The sequence below is a fragment of the Papio anubis genome, chromosome X (assembly GCF_008728515.1).
Source record: "Papio anubis isolate 15944 chromosome X, Panubis1.0, whole genome shotgun sequence".
In the NCBI taxonomy this organism is placed as follows: Eukaryota; Metazoa; Chordata; class Mammalia; order Primates; family Cercopithecidae; genus Papio; species Papio anubis.
Genome location: NC_044996.1, coordinates 112,821,570 through 112,841,160, shown reverse-complemented (window position 1 = coordinate 112,841,160; position 19,591 = coordinate 112,821,570). Strand labels below are relative to the sequence as shown.

At 36.7% G+C, this 19,591-nt stretch overlaps 1 protein-coding gene across 1 annotated transcript in view; it reads right to left on the bottom strand.

The window, feature by feature from the left end:
- Positions 1–19,591, bottom strand: part of DMD (dystrophin) — a 2,174,064-nt gene that overhangs the window by 1,541,825 nt on the left and 612,648 nt on the right. The window contains exon 13 of the mRNA XM_031660704.1: positions 7,728–7,847. Coding sequence (XP_031516564.1) covers positions 7,728–7,847 — 120 coding nt within the window. The remainder of the gene's footprint in view (positions 1–7,727; positions 7,848–19,591) is intronic.

The window sequence follows — 19,591 nt, the reverse complement described above, 5'->3', positions numbered from 1 at the left end:
ACAGTCTGTGATTGCATTAAGAACTTGTATCATCCTTCTTAATATCAAGCTTGTTTCAAAGCATGTGCACTCTTCCTCATATGTGCTTTTTTATGTATATGCATGTATATACATATACACATGCACAAAGATATACATATGTGTATATATACAAATGTACATAGAGATGTATAGAAATTTAACTATACATTTATACATATATTCACATATAGACAAAATTACATGTGTTTTTATACACTTACATTTGTATATATTTACATTTATATCTATAGATGAGAAGTCAGACCCTTTTTATCTCAAACTAATTCAATTGATTTATACTACTCGTGTTTTTAAAAAGCAGCAACATTTCAAACTATAAACATGATTTTTCTGACTAAAAGATTAGGATGTAACATTTGTATATGATATTCTAACTCCTGAGGACATAGCTATAAACCTTCTAATATGGGAGGAGAAATATTCCATTAACCACCCCTACAGGGGCACACTTTGCACAGAGCCCCAGCTAAACCCTCAAATGGCTTCCTTCCCCAGAATTTTCCGACACTGCAGGTTGAATAAAGGTGTATAATCATTTTCAGTCAAATGCTCTAGCACGTAAGTCAGATACTAGGAAGGAATATATTAAAACACAGACTCATCCACCAACCCTCATAGAGAAAGAAAGACTCATCTTACCAACAAACATATCAGAGGGAGGCTTCGCTAAAACCTTTAGGAAAATCAAAATACCTTATATTCATTCCATTCCACTGGATCAGCCAATTTAATAAGTCTAACAAAATAATTTGTCTTAATACCACAAAGTATTTCTACAAACTGTTTCATGTCGTCTGATATAAAGTTGGTTTTCATGACTCGATTTTAGCCAATGTAGTTCAGTTCTTAGAAAACTATCTCACCTGCAAAAATTATTCCTTCAGGCAATAAACATGTTTATTAACTTCATGAGATGAGTGAGAAACCGTACCAGTGTGCCTGGCCTTATGTTTAATAATCTGATCCAAAATTGTGTTTTCCAGGTTTTCCTTCTTGAAAATAGAATACTTGTTGTGATGGTTAATATTATGGGTCAACTTCACTGAATTGAGGGATGCCTAGATTGCTGATGAAGTATTGTTTCTTCTGGGTGTGTCTGTGAGGGTGTAGCCAAAGAAGGCTGACATGTGGACCAGTGAACCGGGAGATGAAGACCCACCCTCAATGTGGGTGGGCACCACCCAATCAGCTGCCAGTTAGACTAGAATGAAGCCAGCAGAAGAGGGATAAAGTAGCTTGCTTGGTAAGTTCACTCACTCTCTTCCCATGCCTTGCAGGGCAGGTAGCTTCCTCTCCTCCTGCCCTTGGACATCAGACTCCAGGATCTTCAGTCTTTGGACTTGGGGACTTGCACTAGTGATCTCCCAGGGGCTCTCAGGCCTTTGACCTCAGACTGAGAGCTGCACTGTCAACTTCTCTGGTTTTGAGGCTTTTGGACTTGGACTGCACCAGGCTACTAGGTTCTCTCTTTTCCCAGCTTGCAGATGGCGTATCATGGGACTTCATCTTGTAATCATGTGAGCCAATTCTCCATGATAAACTCCTAAATATATATTTTATATATGCATATACACATCTATCTATCCATCCATCCATCCATCCAGTTGGCTCTGTTCCTCTGGAGAACCCTAATACACCCTGTCTTTATACATTTTTGTAATTTTTTTTTTTAGGAAAATCAAAATACAGTATGATAGTCTTGCTATGTTGCCCAGGCTAATCTTTGAACTTCTGGGCTCAAGCAATCTTACCTCTTCAGCCTCTCAAAGTGCTGGGATTACAGGTGTGAGCCACTGCACCTGGCCTCATTCTTTTCATATACTGTTAATTCTCCAAAATGTTAGGAAGTAAATTCAATATTAAAGTCTTTTAACAAAATAATTCAAATGGCTTTTATACGACCAGAAATTCTCCTGGTTTATGACCATACAGACCTTCAATACATCTATAGTTGGCTCTCAACTTTTAACTTGTACAGAATAACATATCTAAAAATAGGGATTTAACGGCTTTGCTTTTTCTCTGGAAGATATTTTCATTAGAGCATCTTCTATAAGCTAAGGGCTTAACCATGTTTCTGGTTCTTTCTTTATTAGAAACAGTTATCTCCCTAGAACAAAAGGCTTTCTTTATGTTCTTTTTACAGTCTTTTTTCATGCAGGTTTTTTTAAACCATGCTCTCTTGATTTACCATTTATCCATTCTAGAAACTCTACCCACCTCCACCAACTTCCCTTATGATGGCAGCAGCAGCCTGTATGGAGCAGCTGCTGCGGAGATGCCAGCAGCAGCAAGGGAGGCGTGGCCAGGGCTGTGTACTTTGTGGAGCCACCAAGGGCCAGAAACAGGCAGGAGCCCTGTTCCCTGCTCAGTTGGCAGGGTGAGACCCCATGCTCCCAGGTGCAGCTGCAGCCACCCAGCCACAGCTCTGGACCTTGGCATTCCTGTGCTCTTGGGGGCCTGGGAAGTCCCCCTGCCTCCACATGCTCAGAAGTGTCTGCTCCCACAACCTGGCATCTCCTCGCTCCCTGCACTGGCTCCTGGGATAAGCAAAGTTGTGGCTGAGCCTGGGTGTTGTCGCAATCTGACTGGTTATGTGTGTACTAGGGACAGTGCTCACGTGCCAGCCCCCTGCTGCCTTGGGACCTTCTGGACTTTGGGCACTGATAAGCATGAGAGAGAGAGGCTGAGTGGAAACTGAGGGTAGCTCGGTATGGGCCTGCAGGTACCCCTTGGCATAAACTGCCTGGGCTCCATGGATGGCATATTGATGGTGGCAGGAGGCAGACTGACTCCTGGGCAGAAAGGGGCAGGTCCAAGGAGAAACCCCTCCTTCAAGCCAGGAATCGCCTGAAGCCTGGGGGCTGGGCTGCCAGTTCTGGGTGGAGTTTGTGGCCCGGATTGAGAACTTATGGTGCTTTTCTGGACCTATCTATGGGTGTCCATGGACCAATATGCATATACCTCCTCCCTTCTGAGCCCATAAAAACCCTGGACTCAGACAAACTTAGACATTGGGACTACCAGCTGCAGGAAGGAGCTACCTATTTTGGGTCTCCTTGACTCTTCAGGATGACCTGCCTGCATAAAGGAGCCACCCACCATGGGTCTCCTCTCTACTAAGAGCTGGACACTACCTGGGATGATCTGCCTGTGGAACGGAGCTACCCACCATAGGTCTCCTGAGAACTGTTCTCTCACTCAGCGAAGCTCCTTTCCACCTTGCTCACCCTCCAGTTGTCTGTGTACCTCATTCTTCCTGGATGTGGGACAAGAACTCAGGACCTGCTGAATGGCAGGACAAAAGAGCTGTAACACAAACAGGGCTGAGATATGCCCCCTGCTCACCATGTTGTGGGCAATGAGAAAGAGAGAAGAGCCATGGCCCTTTGCAGAGCCCAGACCTTGGGGCTCCTCAAGCCAGGGCTGTGACATGCTATAACACCCTCTTTGGGGGGTCTGTGGTTCCTTGTGTCTCTGAGCTTTCAGGCGCCACCACGTTCCCCCTGTCCAGACATTGGTTCCTACAGAAGCTACTTGTGGTACATTTGGTCCAGCCACAGCTTCACATGGAGCTGCCACCTGTATTGGCACCTGGAGCTGCCTTCCACTGCAGCTGGCATGCTTGGCTGTGCACAGTGACCAGACCCTGTGCTTGCTCACATACTTCTTGCTGCTCTGTGCCTGGCTTGCCCTTGGCAGGCATGGGATCTGGGCTAGTAGTGCAAGCCAAGCACAGCCTGCCAGGCTGAGTGGGTGGAAGGAGCCCAGCGGGCACAAGCAAAACCCAGGCAGAGATGCTGCCTGCCACAGAGGTTTCTGGCTGGCAAAGTGACATCCAAGGATCCCATGACACTTACATGCACACTTTATCCATTTTCCTCCAATCTATTATTGAGATCTTTGCTTAAATATCACTTTCCTCAGCAATCATCTATTGCCTTCAAACTTCAGTTTAAGTCAGAATAATTTCCTGTCACAAAAGCTTATTTATTGCCTTTATAAATAAGTTGCATCCATCCTTTAACATTTGCTCATTTTAAAAAATACTTTATTAATGTCTATTTTCTATATTGGATTGCATGTACCAAGACAGCAGTTCCCATACCTACCTGCCTATCATAGTGACCATGGATGACAAAGAATTAGCATTCTGTTTCAAAGAGGGAGCCTGAGATATTGTCACCATTGTTCCAGGGTTTCGAGGAAGGCAGTAGGCTCTCAAATCACCCATCCCAACCAGGGTAGATAGTGACAAATTCTCTTTTTTTCACTGTCTTACCTGGTTACCCAACACAATCCCTGGGACACAGTAAGAACATAACAAGTACTTGTTGAAAAAAATTAAAATGGGATGTGGAATGCTTAGAAAGAGATGTGGTAATGACCTCTAAGACTGAAGACTATATAAATGAACAATTTTAGTTATTAAATTTAGTTTATAAAAATATCTCTCAATAAAATTAGTTCACTGGCATCGCTGCCTACAAAACAGACTCTCTAGGCACTGACATCCTGGAAGCCTCTGAAGTTAAGGACAAGACTCTAACCTGTGGTAACATTGCTGAGGGACAAGCTGAACCTTTGAGAGAGAGAATTTAATTATCAGAGAATGCACTTTTCAGAATATTGCACTTCATAAGCTATGTCATCTTTCAGAATCCCTAAGCACATATGTCTGACCTGTCTTTGGTTTTCTTCAAACCTTTTCCAAAGGAGACTCTAAAAGTATTTTCAAGTTAGAGAAATCCTAACATATCATCATAATAGAATTCACAGAATAAATCAATACATGGAGATATATTCTATTGGAAGTATTCTTAGAGTTCTAACTCAGAGTGCTAAGTATGCATCTCTCTTCCTTATTGGACTAAATGGGGACTTCCCTTCCTAGTTTCCCCCATCTGTACCACTTTACTAAAGACAGCTGGCTATCCTTTTTGAGCTTCTGGACGGCATTTCAACAGAATTGTAGTGCAATGAATGAAGGCATTGTGGTGATGTGGGATGCCAGGGAGAAGGAAGAGAAGGTGTGGGATGGGCACTCAACACTAATAAGTTTTGGGGAATAAGTTATGGATAGCCAGACCCTGCTCTAATAAAAAGCCTGCTAAAATCCTTCTCTAATTCCTGATGATTGTTTTTCTTTTAGGGGATCCGTATACCTGTTTCTCTTTCCTGTAATTTTTCTAATTACTTCTACCAGAATCCCTCTCAGTCCGGTATGAAACATATTATAGTCCATAATCCCTGAAGTTACCCTAGAATTATCACATACCCAGGGTATTTGTTTTAAATTTATGTTTTTTTTTTATATTTTTATACTTTATCGATCTTTTAATACTTTATGATTTCTCCTTACTCCTCCTTCTCTACCATCTTCTCTTCCTCCTCTTCTTGCTTTTAAAAATTAAACTAGGTAAGACAAGATCATATGACTTGCAAAGAACCTAAGAAAGAATCATCTCTGTTTCAAAGTCAAATGAAAGCAGAGCATTCCAGGACAATTCCAGCCAATGGTTAAATAAGGTATAGAATTCAAGCATGGATTCCTTTGGGACTGAGGGAACTGATAGGATGGAGAAAGAAAGAAAAGTTACAGCAAGGGCTTTCTCTCCACTTGATTCCTATTAATGCTGCCCTTTTAAACACTAGTCTAGATTATCTTAAAGTCATATGACACTAAAGCCCTATTTAGAGGCAAAATGAGAACATCAAAAGAGGAAAAGAGATGGAAGAGAAAAGAGGAGGCTGGAAGGCAGTAGCCATTAAAGAGGTATGCAATCACGGACAAATGCAGATAGAGTTTATGCAAATTAGGGATAATCAATACATGTACCGATATTTAGTAGCTGTCTTTGGGCCAAAGAAATAAAGGCAGAAAATAAGGTGAAAATGAAAGCAAGTAAGAAAACGAATACAGAAGAGTTTAGGGCCACCACACAACCATCTGTGAGTTCTGTGGACTGTTTTTCAAGATGCCTTAACCACACAAGCATCACCTTGGATGAATTATATTGAAAAGCTATTTGCACTGGGTCAGCTAATGATGAAATGGGTGCTTTGAATTGTTATTTTAAATGGAAATACTCTATGCCTTAGAACAATGTCTGCGTTTAAGTATTTTTTTAACCAGTAACCTCCCTTCAACCCCTGCTTCCCAGCCTTATTTAATATTAATTGAAAATTTCTGGTAAATACTGAGTATTAGATTTTTACCCATCTGCAATTAGTTACTATTGTATCAGAATTATGGAATTCTTTAAAGCATAGCACTTTAGCTTATTATGAGTGTGTGGGTATATATATAATATAAAGGATCATATATTTGATAATAGATATAAAATCTAGGGACATAAGTTTTTTAGTCCCCTGAAACTTCATTGAAACACAAGCAATTAACATGAATCACCAGTATATATGAAATGCTCTGTTCTAGCCATGTCCAACCTATTTGGTCAAAAGATTTTCCCTTTGTCATTTAATGATGGAGAATGAGATAACATTGTTGGAGATTAGCAGTCTAAAGTAGTAACCTGAGGAAAAGACATTTCACTGGAATAAAAAAAAAAAAAACACACTTCACACAAAAAGAGAAGAAAGCAGAGATAAGGCTTTAAGAAAGCGTGTTATAGATTAGGTAGGAGAAACTATGTTTAGTACTACTTTGGGCTGATAAAGCCATTTAAACCCACATTGATTGGATTCTTGGACATATCACTTTTACTTTTGTCACAAAGGAAAGGCAAGCATTTGGTGGTCAGAATGAGTGTGTCAAATATAATCTATAGTTATATATGTGTATGTGTAATTACTCTAAACAATAAATTAATGTGTTTTCCCTTAATATTGATGTTCTGGTATATGTGTACAAACCCCATTGAAACTTTTTTACAGTAGAGGTTTATTTTTCTACAATAAATATCACACACACACACACATATATATATATATATACACACACACACACACTCACAATTGTATAATTATTCAAAATAATAAATTGCTATATTTTCCCTAATGCTGATGTTTTGGTATATGTACATATATCTATCAATTTTTTTTTTTTAACAGTACAACTTTATTGTTCTCCATTTGGAAAAAAATACAAAAATGTTAAAATATCTACATCATCTTTTGTTAAAATGTACTGGATGTGTTTCTAAAAGCATAACTACTACAACTCAGGTAGGAAGAGGGCTTAAAAGGCTAAATATCTACTTCAATCAGAATCCCATGACTTAAACATTCTGCTATACTCTCATAAAGACTACAACTGAAGGCTTCCCGGAATAAATATAGTGAAAGCATTCAATGTTTCATTATTTAATTAAATGGAATTTTTCTTGTTTTTTATCTTTGTCCTTTTAGGCTGTAGGCTTGAAGAGGACATAAATATTAAACAGCATGCCTCAGACTAGTTATCTAATATATGTGATTCAATACAATTTAAAAAATGGATATCCATTTATGTTTCCCCAGTCCAGGAAACTCATGTAAGCAAATAGTGTACAATGAATGAAATGGTAATTTCCACAAATAGAAAATAATTTGAATTATTTTTAACAAACATATTGTATTCTAAGTATTTTAATATATAAATTGCATTCTAAATTTTTAAAATACTTTTCAAGGTATACTTCTTTTAAACAACATATTTAGTTAGCTAAACAAAATAATCTGACCTTAAGTTGCTCTTCCAAAGCAGCAGTTGCGTGATCTCCACTAGATTCATCAACTACCACCACCATGTGAGTGAGAGAATTGACCCTGACTTGTTCTTGTTCTAGATCTTCTTGAAGCACCTGAAAGATAAAATGTTTTTAAAAGAAATTAAAATAATAGTCTTACATGTATGTTGAAATCATTTGCTCTCAAATGGTGAAATTTATTTCTGCTACATCTCAGGTAATCCTATTTTTTATTAAACTAGAAACATTCCAAGCAAATTTTCTGCTACGATGCTCAGCAAAATTTATATGTTTCTATTGTCAATTTAACTGGAAAGTATATAAAGAAGACTAATGTTAAGAAAGGTACTATAGGATGTTCTGCTTCTCGTCCCACTCCCTTTCTCCTTTTCAAGACTTTTCTCCTGAAACTATCAGCACTTCTGGCATTTTCAGGCTCTTCTTCTCTACTGAAGTTCTCCATTACCATAAAAATAAAACAAACTCTTGATCAAACAAACCTGTCCTGCTGCTATCCTCCTATGTGTTCCTCTTTATTGAAAAGAAAAAAAAGTTTCCTACAGTTACTGTCTCCATATATTTATCTTACTATTCACTTTGCCCACTATCCCACTGAAATACCTTTTGTAAAGGACACTATCAACTTTCATGTCCTAAATTCAATAACCATTTGTTATAGCATCTTACTTGACATGTTGATTACTAACCTAATTGACCACTCCCACATTCTTGACACCCTCTCTTGATCACCCTCCTAACTATGTGCTACTTTTTTTTCTATATTTTGGAGACGGAGTCTCACTCTGTCACCCAGGGTGGAGTGCAAATGGCGTGAACTCGGCTCACTGCAACCTCCACCTACGAGGTTCAAGGGATTCTCCTGCCTCAGCCTCCTGAGTAGTTGAGATTACAGGTGCACACCACCACACCCAGCTAAATTTTTGTATTTTCAGTAGAGACGGGATTTCTCCACGTTGGCCAGGCTGCTCTCAAACTCCTGACCTCTGGTGATTCACCCACCTCAATCTCCCAAAGTGCTGGGATTACAGATGCGAGCCACTGCACCTGGCCTGTGTGCTATTTTTTAGCTCCTTTACTGGTTCTTTCTCTTCTGCTCCAACTACAAATCAGATGTCACTCCTATTTATAAAAACCAATAGACTCCTATCATACTAAGAAAGAAAATTTAACTTCTTTACCTGAAATTCTTATATGATCTAGCACCTGCCTACCTCACCAATCTGACTGTATACCATTCTTGCCCTCACACTGTTTCAGAACAACTTGCTTTCTCTCTCTTCCAAAAATGTGTCAAGCTGTTCCCTCTACCGGGATTGCTTTTCCTCCAGATCTTTAAATAATCTCTTTATCACTCAGGACTCAATGTAAGTGTTACCTACCCAGAGCAGCTTTTCATGAGCAAGCTATCCAACGTTCCCCCCTAGTAATTTGCTATTTCTGTCATTTTTTAAATCATAGCATTGTCACTACTCAGTAATGTCTTATATATCAGTTAGTCCTTTTGTCTCTACTTAACCATCATATGCAATCCACTAGAACAGAGATGCCCTCTGTCCTTCTCACTATGTATTACAAGCAAATAAAGATCAATGAACATTTGTCAGATAAATGGTGCCATGTGGAGGTTTGGGGAAAATATGCACAGATGAGTTTGTTCCTTCCTGATTGCACAAAGATTACAATATAGTAGGAAGAATTAGTGATTTTTAGTGTAATCACAATTACACTAATCTCAACAGAAAATAACCACTTGGTCTCAACTGAACCCTGGGGTAAAACCAGCCTAATTCACATCTTGGCTTTGTAACTTAACAAATGTGGCTCTGAAAAAATCATTTCCCCCTATTAAGTGAGGCTGTCACAAAATAGTATTTCCAATCTTTTTAGAAACATGATGTACAATTATTTTGTAATGATGAACAGGGGTAAACAAAGGAGGCTGCTCTAGAACCAAGATATCTTGCCTGGGTGCTCCAGATCCCTTAAGACTTTACCCTGTTACACTAATTATTATTATTGGGATTTCTCTGAATAGCTATTTGAGACTTCTAGCCAACTAGTTTGCTTCTTAGAACATTTTGTTATATAACACAAGAGTGGAGAAACAAGTTTGGGACATTTCCTGTTACTTTCTGGCAAACATGCTGTCCCTACTTGCAAAACAACAGTGCTTAGCACCTATCAGTCTAGCTCTTAGGTATTCAAACTCTATAGCAGGTGGAAGGGAATTTATTAGGATGGCTGAATCATAATCTCAAGTGCATGAGCATTTTTATCCTAGGCTTCATATTTTCCAAGCCTCAACATTTTAGAACACTATAAAATCACTTCTTTTTACTTCGTCTCTCTAGATTTTCATGCTACATTTTCAAGTGAAGCAATTTAGAATAAAATGACTATGCATCTATTTTGTGTGTGGAATCTATACTGCCTATCACGCCTTTGACATTCCAGAGCTTATAATGGTTAATAAAACTCTTTCTGCCATGAGGCCAAAAATGGAAACATTAAAATTCAGAGTTGTCCTTGACAGTCATGTTGAATCTGTGTTTTTCTGAGTTACATAAGACAGGACTGGGAACATTTTAAATGTGTCAGCCAGGAATGTTTCAAATAATAATTAAAATGATAATTTGGTGGCCAATGTATCATAAGTTGGTTTTCTGAATTTAGCAAATTCTTTTCTGTCCTTCATTATGAGTATATATAATTACATATATTACAAAATTACAAGTAAATAATGCCATAGTTTTCATTTTTACATGTAAATTGCTTTTTCACAATTTTAATATATTTAAGAAATGTAAGAAAAACACTGTTTGATCTATGGAATGAATCCAACTCATACTGAGTCTTTTAAAGCATATGTGATCAAACGTACTATTTTCTCCATTACTTTGTTGTTCTGATTTTGTTTCATTTTCCTATTTGTTTTATAATCGAAATGGCATTCTTGCCATATTGATCAAGGGTTTATATTTTATGCTTGGCAGAACTGCTAACACAAAGTACCACTAAAGCGAATTGTGAGATGATAGCATTAAAACCAAACACAAGAACCATCTCGACTTATGGCGAGTAGAAGGAAATAAAGGAGCAGGGAAAGGCTCTCTACAGTGACTAAGAATGTTGAAGAATCCAGAGTACTGGAGTAGATTTGCATAAGCTGCATTTGATTTAATGTTATTTCCAGTATCTCTTCTCTACGACTTTTTAAAATTATCTCTTCTTTCTCAGCTAATCAGGAATGAAACTAAAAAAGATTAAACTGACTTTTCTGAACACACTAAATAGCTGTAAGACAAAAGCTATGGTAAAACTGTAAGCGTATCTCTTATTTTCTCAGACTTCAAATGCAAAATAAATATTAGTGAATATCACACCATTAGCTAATCTCCTTAATATCAGCAAAATACAGATTATAAACTATCCAATGTCCAGGGTTTTTTTGATTTGTTTTGTTTTGTTTTTAACACTGATTCTTACAAGTAGCAGAAATGCCAAACATACAAAGCTGGAGTTAAAAAGTTCAATTGTTCTGCCAATGTAGGAATCCATGAATAAAGGCCTTGATCACTGGGGTAAAGAATGCCTCCCTGCTTCTCTAGTTGGAAAGACATGGATTCTCAAGAGCATTTAAAAAAAATAATACGCTACAGTGTTACGAGGCTATATTTAATTAAATTTTAAATATTGACTTCTTATGGATTTGAGTTTTTCATAGATGAATTTATACAATGGAGATTTATACTTGATTTGCTAATTAAGCCTGAAATATGAGCCAAATTATTTCTAAATATAGATGTATCACCAGAGAAGTACACAAAAACATTTGTCTATCAGAAAATACCTTCAAATTAAAATATTGCAATATAATATTGTTAAAATATGTTTTTCTTTATTAAAAGCTTCCAGATTGCACATACACATGTATACACACATACTAGGTATTTTATTATGCATTTGTTTTCATTATTTTATTAAAGAAATGCTTTTGTAACACCAGATTTCCAAAATCTATCATGTTCCTAATTAAATTTCGTTACCATTATTAGATAGATACAAATGTTACTGATGTTTGTTCTCGAATGTCAAATAATGTATTTTTCTCTTTATGACAAGAGAAAAGGCCAACAGTGAGATTTAACATTAAGAATGCTGAGATTTGATAAACAGTTTTTGTTACACCTCTGTGAATAATAGTATTTCTTGTAAATAAGTCTCTAGTTAAAGGGCTTAACAAAATTTGTTACTCCCTTAGTACATGTTTCCCGATTTTATTATTTAAACATGACTTTTCTTGTACTTCTTTTAAATGCCATCAGTGATACCGAATTCTTCTGGCTTTTGTCCATGTCAAAGTTGGTTTTCAAAGTGGCTTAGAATAACCACTGGAGAGCCACTTCAGTGTTTACTCTAGACCTATGCTATTTTACCCTTTCTTAGCACACATGTAAAATAATACTTAGGAAATAAAGACATGGAATTATGTAAGGCTAGGGAAATTTTTGATCTGATGTTTAAAGGTGAAGAGCAATAATGAATAGAAAGGTAGCATAACAGAAAACAAAAACAAGGTTGGGTCTCCCATAAATTCGATGTGAGAAGCTTTTGTTTTACTTATTTCTTTTGGCCATAGCATAGACTCAGCTACCAGAAACAGGAAAGAACAGCTGTTACCTATATGTAGAGTTTTTTTTTTTTTTTTTTTTTTTTTTTTTAAACTACTCCTCCTACTTCACTGAATAACCAACAGCACATTGCCAGTACTTGCAGGTCCTACACACGCACACACACACCCCACTAGAAACAACACAGACCACGTGTTCATCATGAATTCGAAGGCCATCTATTGTCTCCAAAAATGACTTTAAAATTAATATATTTAGATGTTTAATTATAAATATTAAGTAGTTGGTAGTTTATCTAAATAAATGCACACATAAGGAAAGACTAATGAGAAAAAAATTGTAGCAAACATAAAATTTGCAAAGGACATTAAGAATTCAGAAGGTTCTAGGAATAGAGATGAGTCTAACATCTAGGAAAGTGGTATCTTTAAAAAGCTGTCTCATGAACAAAAAAATCCCTAGATACTAATGATCATTATAATGCAAGACATCTGGACAGGAATTGACTTTTTTCCAAATAAAAACTTCAAGTACAAATCAGAAAGTGTTAGGATTTCTTGGGAAACGATGGGGTGGCAGGTAATTTATTTTTTTCACTCTCTTTTCCTCTATGCCCCATTCTTTCTACCACCTCTACACTGGGCTAGGCTCTATATCCCTTGCCAGCCTGAATGAAATGATCTGGAAATGACTTTCAATTTTATTTGCAGTGAAATATTCACTTTGCTAAGCCTGGCTGGTCACAGTATTGTCTAGCTTTCCATGAAGATCTATTTATGGTATGTAACTTTGTTATAAATTTGCTGAATATTTTAAATAATCTTTCCCAACAGGCTCCCCTAGAAAAGCTTTTGATATTCACTTACTTAAATGTGATTGAATATCTTTATTAGTCCTTATATCAGAACACATCGATTTTATCTTTTTGTTAGAAATGAATGTTTATGTTTCTGCCAACTCCTAAGCTACCAAATGGCGGTTCTGAAAGACTGTTTCAATGGAGAGATTTGAAAGACTATAAAAGCACACTAAATGTTTCTCAATAGCCTGAAGGAGACTCAATAAATATGAAAAGAAACTGTTTTAAAAATAAAGTAGACAATTAATGTACCCCTACATATGGAAAAGGACATAGGATGAAATAGATTGACCGAAACTTGCGCATGACTTTGAGGAGACAGTAAAACTGTAGGCAAAAGTGTAGCATCTGAAATCAGATTTTCTATGTGTAATTCCTGGAAGCATCAATAACCAACCACGTGACTTTGAGAAAGTCATCAACCACACCAAGCCTCAGCTTCCTAATTTCAAAATTGAGATAACAAAACTGCCTCTTTCTTTATGTGGTTAAGAAGATAGAATAAGGTCAAATTGTTTCACATTTTGCCTGGAAAACAGTATAAATTCCAAAAATATTAGCATCTAATTCATTGAAAGAATTCATATTTAGCCATATTTATATCAAATATTTTAAACTAAACTGTAATAATCTAATACTAATCTATTTTACCCTCATCTAATACATTCTGACTATCATCCTTTCTAATAGACATCATAAGTACAGAAAAAAAATGTGATTTTTTAAAAGTCATGAAAAGAATTGCTGAAGTTACAGCAAAGTTTTAAGGTCTGGAGAAACACACAGTTAAGTGTTAAATCCTTAAATAATACTTGAACTTCCAATTCTATTTATACTACATCAACAAAAGTAGGTTCGAACTACCTGATCTGATGGTATCATAGAAAAATTTGCATGGTCAGACATATGTCATGGAGTGAGGACAGTCCCTAATCACCAAATGGTAGCCCTCAACTCTCATGCCTTTCCTACTCTTTCTACAATCCATGCATGCACCCACCTACACATTCTACATATACAGAATTAAAATCAGATCAAAGTAAAAACCAGTAACATTGAATAAATAATTATAAAATGCTTTTACTGAAAATACTTATTGAAAAAGAAAAGAACAAGATTATTGGGAGAGAGTTGGGGTAGAAAGTTTCAGGCAGAGCACAGAGGAAATGATATGCATTGTGCTGCTAAACAGAATATAGTTGTGAAATTCAGTTCCAATGATTATCCTCCTGCTCAGACACTACTGCCATGCTTATCATAAGCCTATGTTCCTGTTTCCCTTATAGTCCCTTCTACCTCTATTTTAAAGAAAGAACTACAGGATTAATGGTGATGAATTATCTCATTAAGCATTTTGATTCTGAGTATTTAAGGCGTAGCTACCACTACTGCTTACTCTACATTTGAAGACTCATATGCACTCAGTCTCTGTACCTTCTATCCAGACATCCCCAATCCTGTGAAACCAAGTGCCACAACATCTTCAAATCTCTTTGCCACTTCTCTGCATTTGTTCTAGTCTCTAGGATCTCAGGTGGAGTCAAGCTTCACTGGAATCTCAAAATGGACAGAAATGGTCTCGGTTCAAAGGCAGACAGGTTAAAGTTAAAATCAGAATCTACCAATTACTACTAAAGTTACCTTGAACAACTCCTTAAACTCTTTGAACACATTTATTTGTCTGTAAAATCAAAATCAAGGATTAATATCCTTCCAGGTCAGACATTTATAGAACACTCTATTCTACGACTACAGAATGTACATTATTCTCATCTGCACATGGATCATTATCAAAAATTGAAAATTGTGGCTAGGCCACATTTTTAAAAATCAAAATCATATCAAGCATCTTCTTGAAACACAGTGGAATAAAACTAGAAATGAATATCAAGAAGACTCCTTAAATCTATACAAATACATGGAAATTAAACAACCCGCTCCTGAATGATCTTTGGACAATGAAATCAAAGAAGAAATTAAAACTTTTTGAAACAAATGAAGAGACACACATAACATACCTCAACCTCTGGGATACAACAGAAGCAGTGCTAAGATGGAAATTTACAGCATTAAATTCCTACACCAAGATAGAAAGATCTAAAATTAGCAACCTAATATTGTATTTCAAGGAACTAGAAAACAAGAACAAACCAAACCCAAAGCTAGCAGAAGATAAGAAATAACAAAGATCTGCTCTGTCACCAAGCTGGAATGCAGTAGCGCGATCTTGGCTGACCGCAACCTCAGCCTCCCGAGTACAAGCGATTCTCCTGCCTTAGCCACCCAAGTAGCTGGGACTACAGGTGCCTGCCACCACGCCCAGTCAATTTTTGTATTTTTAGTAGAGACGGGGTTTCACAATGTTGGCCAGGATGGTCTCGAGATTTTGACCTTGTGATCCAACCACCTCGGCCTCCTAAAGTGCTGGGATTACAGGCATGAGCCACTGCGTCTGGCCGAAAAAACTATTAAAATTTTTTTTTTTTTAAAATCATAGAAGATACAGGTTTCATAAGCCTAATGGAATTAACCTAGGAATGCAAGGCAGTGGAAATTTCCGGATAATGTGTAATAAGGCCAGAAAGCAACCTGTCAATGTCCAAAGTTTCCACGACATAAATTGAGTGATCAGAGTAGCTGCCCCCGCCCCCCAAAAAAGAAATAAAGATCAGAGCAGAACTAAATGAAACCGAGATAATAAATGGAAAAATTAAAAAATTAAAGTCATTTATTTGAAAAGATAAACAAAATTAATAGACTACTAGCCAGATTAACCAAGAAAAAAATAGAGGAATCAAATAAGCAAAGTCAGAGATGATAAATGTGACATTACAACTGATACCATAGAAATACAAAAGATTATCAGAGACTACTAGGGGCATCTCTAGGTACACAAATTAGAAAATTTGGAGGAAGTGAATACATTCCTAGATACATATCAACTCCCAACATTGAACCACAAGAAGCAAAATTCTTGGATAGACCAATAACAAATAGTGAAACTGAATCAGTAATAAAATATCTCCCCAAAAAATAAAGCCCAGGACCAGACACATTCAGCCAAATTCTACCAGATATGCAAAGAACTGGTACCAATCCTACTGTAACTGTTGCAAAAAATCAAACCGGAGGAAATTCTCCCTAACTCATTCTATGAAGCCAGTATCACCCTAATACCAAAGGTAGGTAAGGACACAACAAAATGGAAACCACAGGCCAATATCCCTGATGAACACAGATGCAAAAATTCTCAACTGAATCCTGGCAAACCAAATGCAAAAGCGTATCAAAAAGATAATACATGACAATAAAGTGAGCTTTTTTCCAGGTATGTAGGGATGGTTCAACATATGCAGATCAATATATGTGATTCACCACATTAACAGAAATAAAAACAAAAACAAAAACCACAGGATCATCTCAATAGATGCAGAAAAGGCATTTGATAAAATCCAGCATCTCCCCATGGTAAAAACCCTTGACAACTAGGCATAGAAGGAACAGATCTCAAAATAACAAAAGTCATATATGACAAACCAAGAGCCAACACTGTACTGAACAGGAACATGTTGAGAGCACCTGTCTCCCCCAAGAACTACAACAAGACAAGGATACCCATTTTCACTTCTCCGATTCAACATAGTACTGGAAGCCCTAGCTAGAGCAATCAGGCAGGAGAAAGAAATATAAGGTATCCAAATTGGGAAAAAGAAAGTCAAATGACTTCTCTTCACTGATGATAGGATTTTATATCTAGAAAACCCTAAAGACTCCTCTAAAAGGCCCCTATATTTGATAAATGACTTCAGTACAGTTTCAGGATATGAAATCAATGTACAAAATTGGTGGCATTTCTATACACCAATAATGATCAAGCTGAGAACAAAATCAAGAACTCAATCTCATTTACAACAACTACAAAAAAAACAAGAAACAAAACAAAAAAACCTAGAAATGCCTTTAAGCAAAAAAGTGAAAGATCTCTACAAGGAGAACTACAAAACATCAATGAAATAAATCATAGATGACACAAACAAATGGAAAAACTTTCCCCTTCTCATAGATTGGAAGAATCAATATTGTTAAAATAGCCACACTGCCCAAAGCAATCTACAGATTGAACAAAGTCCTTATAAATTACCAACATAATTTTCCACAGAATTAGAAAAAAATACTAAAATACATAGAGAATCAGAAAAAAGCCCAAATAGTCAAAGCAATGCTAAGCAAGAAGAATAAAGTTGAAGGCATCACATTACCTGACTTCAAATTATACTACAAGGCTACAGTAACCAAAACAGCATGGATACTGGTATAAAAACATATACATATAGATTGATTTGACCAAATTAAGAACCCACATATAAAACCATATACCTATGACAAATGAATATTCAACAAAGTAAAAAAAAGTATATATACACCGTCCTATTCAATAAATTGTGCTGTAAATATTGGATAGTCATAAGCAGAAGAATGAAACTGGGCCATGTATCACCATATACAAAAATTAACTCAAAATGGATTAAAGACTTAAACATAAGACCTGAAAATATAAAAATCCTAGAAGAAAATCTAGGAAAAACTGTTCTCAACACTGGCCTGCGCAAAGAATTTATGACTAAGTACTCAAAAATAAAAACAAAAATAGACAAATGGAGCTTAATTTTAAAATCATCTGAACATCAAAAGAAACGATCAACAGAATGAACAGACAACTTATAGAATGGAAAACAATTCCGAACTATACATCTAACAAAAAAACTAATATCCAGAATCTACAAATAACAAGAAGAAAAAATAGATAAACCCATTAAAAAGTAGGCAAAGGACACTAGCAGACATGTTTTAAAAGAAGATATATAAGCAGCCAACAAACATATGAAAAAACGTACAATACCACTAATCATCAGAGAAATGCAAATTAAAACCACAAGGAGATATCATCTCACACCAGTCAGTACGGCTATTATTTTTTTTTCCAATGTCATTTAAAAAATTTGTGGGTACAGAGTACGGGTATTTGTGGGGTACATGAGATGTTTTGATACAGGCCTGCAACGTGAAATAATTGCATCATAGAGAACTTAGTATGTATCACCTCAAGCATTTGTCCTTTGTCTTACAAGCAATCCAATTATAATCTTTCAGTTATTTAAAAATGTACAAGTTATTATTGACTATAGTTACCCTATGATATGATCAAATAGTATGCCTTTTCGTTCTTTTTTTTTTTTTTTTTTTTTGAGATGGAGTCTTGCTCTGTCGCCCGGACTGGAGTGCAGTGGCCGGATCTCAGCTCACTGCAAGCTCCACCTACCAGGTTTACGCCATTCTCCTGGCTCAGTCTCCCATGTAGCTGGGACTACAGGCGCCCGCCACCTCGCCCAGCTAGTTTTTTTTGTATTTTTTAGCAGAGACGGGGTTTCACCGTGTTAGCCAGGATGGTCTCGATCTCCTGACCTCGTGATCCGCCCGTCTCGGCCTCCCAAAGTGCTGGGATTACAGGCTTGAGCCACCGTGCCCGGCCTCGTTCTAACTATAATTTTTGTACCCAATAGCCATCCCCACTTCCCTTCCACCACCCTTCCCAGTCTCTGATAACCATCCTTCTACTCTGTTTCTATGACCTCAATTGTGTGTGTGTTTTTTTTTTTTTTTTAGATCCCACAAATAAGTCGGAACATATGATATGGCTGTCTTTCTGTGCCTGGCTTATTTCACTTAACATAATGATCTCTAGTTCCATCCACACTGTTGCAAATGACAGTATCTCATTCTTTTTAAAAGGATAGCTATCATTAAAAAAGTCAAAAAACAACAGGTGTTGGCAAGGATGTGGAGAAAAGAAAATGTTTATACACTCTTGGTGGGAATGTAAGTTAGTACAACCATTATGGAAAACAGTATGGAGATTTCACAAAGAACTCAAAACACAACTATTCGATCCTGCATCCTAATACTGGGTATATACTCAACAAAAGCAACAAAAAGTGTTACATGAAAAATATACTGCAGTTGTATGTTTATCATAGCACTATTTACAATAACAAAGAAACAACCTAAGTGCCCATCAGTAAATGATTGGATAAAGAAAATGTGACATCCACATGTATATATGTGTGTGTATATATATATGCATATATATATACACACACACCACAGAATACTACACAGTGATAAGAAACTATGAAATCCCGTCTTTTAAGCTACATGAATAGGAACTAGAGGCCATTATCCTAAGTGAAGTAACTGGGAAACAGAAACTTAAATGCATTATGTTCTCGCTTATAAGAAGAAACTAAACAAAGGGTACACATGGACATCTAGAGTGGAATAATATAAAC